This window comes from Buceros rhinoceros, unplaced genomic scaffold (genome assembly GCF_000710305.1).
Source record: "Buceros rhinoceros silvestris isolate BGI_N320 unplaced genomic scaffold, ASM71030v1 scaffold8128, whole genome shotgun sequence".
In the NCBI taxonomy this organism is placed as follows: Eukaryota; Metazoa; Chordata; class Aves; order Bucerotiformes; family Bucerotidae; genus Buceros; species Buceros rhinoceros.
This window is the reverse complement of record NW_010428538.1, coordinates 8756-12067: the sequence shown is the minus strand read 5'-3', so window position 1 is coordinate 12067 and position 3312 is coordinate 8756. Positions and strand designations below refer to the sequence as shown.

General features: G+C 57.2%; 1 protein-coding gene across 1 annotated transcript in view; it reads right to left on the bottom strand.

Annotated features, from left to right (window-relative positions):
- Window positions 1-3312, bottom strand: part of AIFM3 (apoptosis-inducing factor, mitochondrion-associated, 3) — a gene marked incomplete at its 5' end in the record, with an annotated part of 14752 nt that overhangs the window by 3279 nt on the left and 8161 nt on the right. The window contains 4 exons of the mRNA XM_010142314.1: window positions 130-193; window positions 508-579; window positions 912-1027; window positions 2133-2263. Of these exons, the coding sequence (XP_010140616.1) occupies window positions 130-193; window positions 508-579; window positions 912-1027; window positions 2133-2263 (383 nt within the window). The remainder of the gene's footprint in view (window positions 1-129; window positions 194-507; window positions 580-911; window positions 1028-2132; window positions 2264-3312) is intronic.

Sequence of the window (3312 nt, the reverse complement as noted above, 5' to 3'; positions counted from 1 at the left end):
GGCAGCCCCACGGGGCACAGCAGCCCAGCCCCGGGGACCCATCGCCACCACATCCCCCAGAGCTTCTCCTCCACCGAGCCAAGCACCGCCAGCCCACCAGGCTCCACACCTGCAGCCGCAGCCCCTTACCAACACCCACGACGCACACATCGGCGCGCAGGACCTTCCCACTCTTCAGCACGACCTCCTTCAGCTGCGTGAGACACGGGGGGACAGCATGGTTGTTTGAGAGACAAAAACCCCAGCGCTGTAGCAGCGTCAAGCCAAGCTGGCAGCTGGTGTCATTTCTGACATGCAAGGTGGATGATAACTCCTGATAATGGTAGCAGGAGGAGGGTGGAAGCCATGAAACTATCCCCACACTGTGCTGGAGCACATGCGGTCCCGGGAGCTAAACCCAGGAATATGAATTTCAGGGGCCAGGAAAGAGGAGAAGGCAAAACCCCGGTGGTGAAGGGACCGGCAGTCCTGGGGGGATCCCTCAGGGAGCCTCTGCCCTCACCCTACCTTGCCCTCCTGCTCCCGCAGCTCCGACACCTCCGTCTGCATGTAGAACTTCACCCTGTTGCTCTCGAACATCTGGAGGGATGACACAGGACGGAGCAGGGGACATCAGGACCCTGAACCACCCCCGCTCCAGGCGTCCCTTTGTCCCTGGCACTGTTCTGCCCACCCCTGGGCTCGTGGCACCACCTCCGTCCCCAGCACATGTCCAGGAGAAGGTGCTCTGCAAGGGGGTGGACTAGGAGAAGGGGGACCACGGGAGGGAGGACGCAGCCCGTTCTTTCTTTCTAAGGCCTGGTGCCATCACATCATCCGCAAATGCCAATAACGAATTAATTAGTGCAGTAAGTGAAAGCAGAACCCACTCTGTCACCACAACCACCCCCCAGATGGGAAAGCGAGGTCACCTTCATGACAGCACGGCCAACCCTCTCTCCAAAGAACTTCCTGAAGGGAACTTCCTCCAGCTCCACCACGGACACCGAGTGGGCCCTCTCTGCGAGGTAGGCGGCCACCTCCATCCCTGGGGAACAGAAGCAGGTCTGAGTGGTCGCGGGACACCCCCCCCAGCACTGCTCTGTGTCCCTGGCACCGGCCACAGTGGAGGAGTGGCCTTGCCCGCTCCTGGCTGGGGAGGTTGGAGCTGCTCTACAGGGAGATCTAGGGTGCCACCAGAGCTGGTAGCCACGTGGGGCCAGGCCATTCAGGGGAGGTTTATGACTGATGGCAATTTGTTCTGAGGAGCAGGTTTGAAGATGGAAAGGGGGGAACTGGCCACGCAGAAGTCCCAGAGCGCCGCGGGAAGCCGCAGGACTTGGAGCAATGGACCTCAGATGAGGGAAACCTTGGTCTTAGGGCTGGGCCTGTCTCAGCAGGGGTCATGAGCTGCGGGCTGTGAGCCCCTGTGACCAGCCGTGTTCTCCAGTCAGAACGGGAGGATTTTAGCTGCCAGCTGCAGGGGAACCTTCACCCTGACGCTTTCTGTCCACGGGATTTTTTTGGAGATGAATCTTCTCCACGACATGCAGTTTGCAGTTGGGCCCCACACCACGTGTTTTTCTGTAGGTGGGATCGGCTGAACCATTAAAATAGGGTTTGGGTTTTTTAAAAAAAAAGAAGAAACCCAAATACCTAACATATTTTATACGACGTTTCCTGACTAATAACCTCTTGTGCTTAGGGCCTGTGGGACACACGGTAATTCCGTCAGAGCCGTGTCAAGCAAAAAGGACCGTCAAAGAAACTGCAAGATTTTTCCTGTGAATTTTAAAGTTTCACCATTCTGCTAAAAAAGTCACGAAATAAACCCACGGGCTTTCAACTACCAGCAAGACGCTCCCAACTGCAGGCAAATCTAGAGACGCTGGGTTTGAGACCACCCGAGCACCAGTTCGGGACTCGCCGTATGCTTTTCAGACTGGGACAGCTGGTCCGGTAAGACCAATTTCTTCAGCAAGATGTCCTCGCCACCCACCTGGAGCTGGAGGTTGGACTACCCTGAGGTCCAGTTTGGAGCAGGGCTGGGGGTTACCTCTAACTGGGCAGTGTCAAACAGGGCGAGGGACTGGGACCATCTGCAGGAAGACGCGGATAGCCGAGACGCGGACGCCTGCAGAGCGAGTGCTCACCCAGGAAGGATGCTCCCACGATGACCACGTTCTTGCTCGTGGCCAGCTTCACAACACGGTTGGCATCTTCGGGCGTCCGGATGTTGAAAACGTTTTCCACCTCCTTCCCTTTGCAGCTGAGAGCTTTGGGCCTGAAAAACACACACTAAGGGCGATACAGGTGCTTTTCCTGACCCCGTGGTGGCAGTCGGGGCTGCAGATGCCCTTCCCAGGGCTCCAGCAGCATCTCAGCCTTCCCTTTTCTCCTCCTTTCTCTGGGCTGGAGACAGCACGAAAAAACCCAAATGCTGGTAGACAGCGGCCAGAGCATGATCCCAAACGCAGCAAGAGCTGCTGGGTGGCCCCATCCATGGGCTGGTGGACCCGGGGCTGGGGTTAGCACCTTCCAGGACAACACAGCACAGTGCAGGACGGGTGCTGCTTTGTGAGCTTGTGCTTTACTGCTGGCGTGTTGTAACATTTTCAGACGCTTTGTGGGACACAGAAAGCTCCCGCTGTCCTCCAGCAGATGCTCTGGAGCCACATACCGAGGCAGGTTCTGCTGCCCCTCCCCAGGGCACACTGCTGAGGCTGTAGCGGTTTAATCGTGCCCTCCCCGTGCACAATTAAATATCTGCACATCTCACACCTGCAAACAGAACAGACCACCCTAAATAATGTAGGTACCTGACAAACACCGACCCCTGGAGCTTGTGCGTAAGGACTCTGAAACCACTGCCAGAGGCTTAATCCTCTTTCAAACCTCAGTGGGTGACCGGTGCAGACGGCGTTTTGCCCACGGTGTTGCATGCCCCAGCACCAGCCTTTAGCCCCCGGTGGGGCTGGTGCTGTCACTGGTTGCAGCAGGAGTCCCTGCTCCGGCTGTTCTTCCCCAGACGATAGATTTTGCATTTCTCCTACTTGGTTTTGTGCCTTGGTGTCAGGGGCGGGAGGAAAGGGCATCAGGATGCCTCGTTTTCCTCTTGAAATTTTTGCCCACGGTGTTGCATGCCCCAGCACCAGCCTTTAGCCCCCGGTGGGGCTGGTGCTGTCACTGGTTGCAGCAGGAGTCCCTGCTCCGGCTGTTCTTCCCCAGACGATAGATTTTGCATTTCTCCTACTTGGTTTTGTGCCTTGGTGTCAGGGGCGGGAGGAAAGGGCATCAGGATGCCTCGTTTTCCTCTTGAAATGACAAATCCGC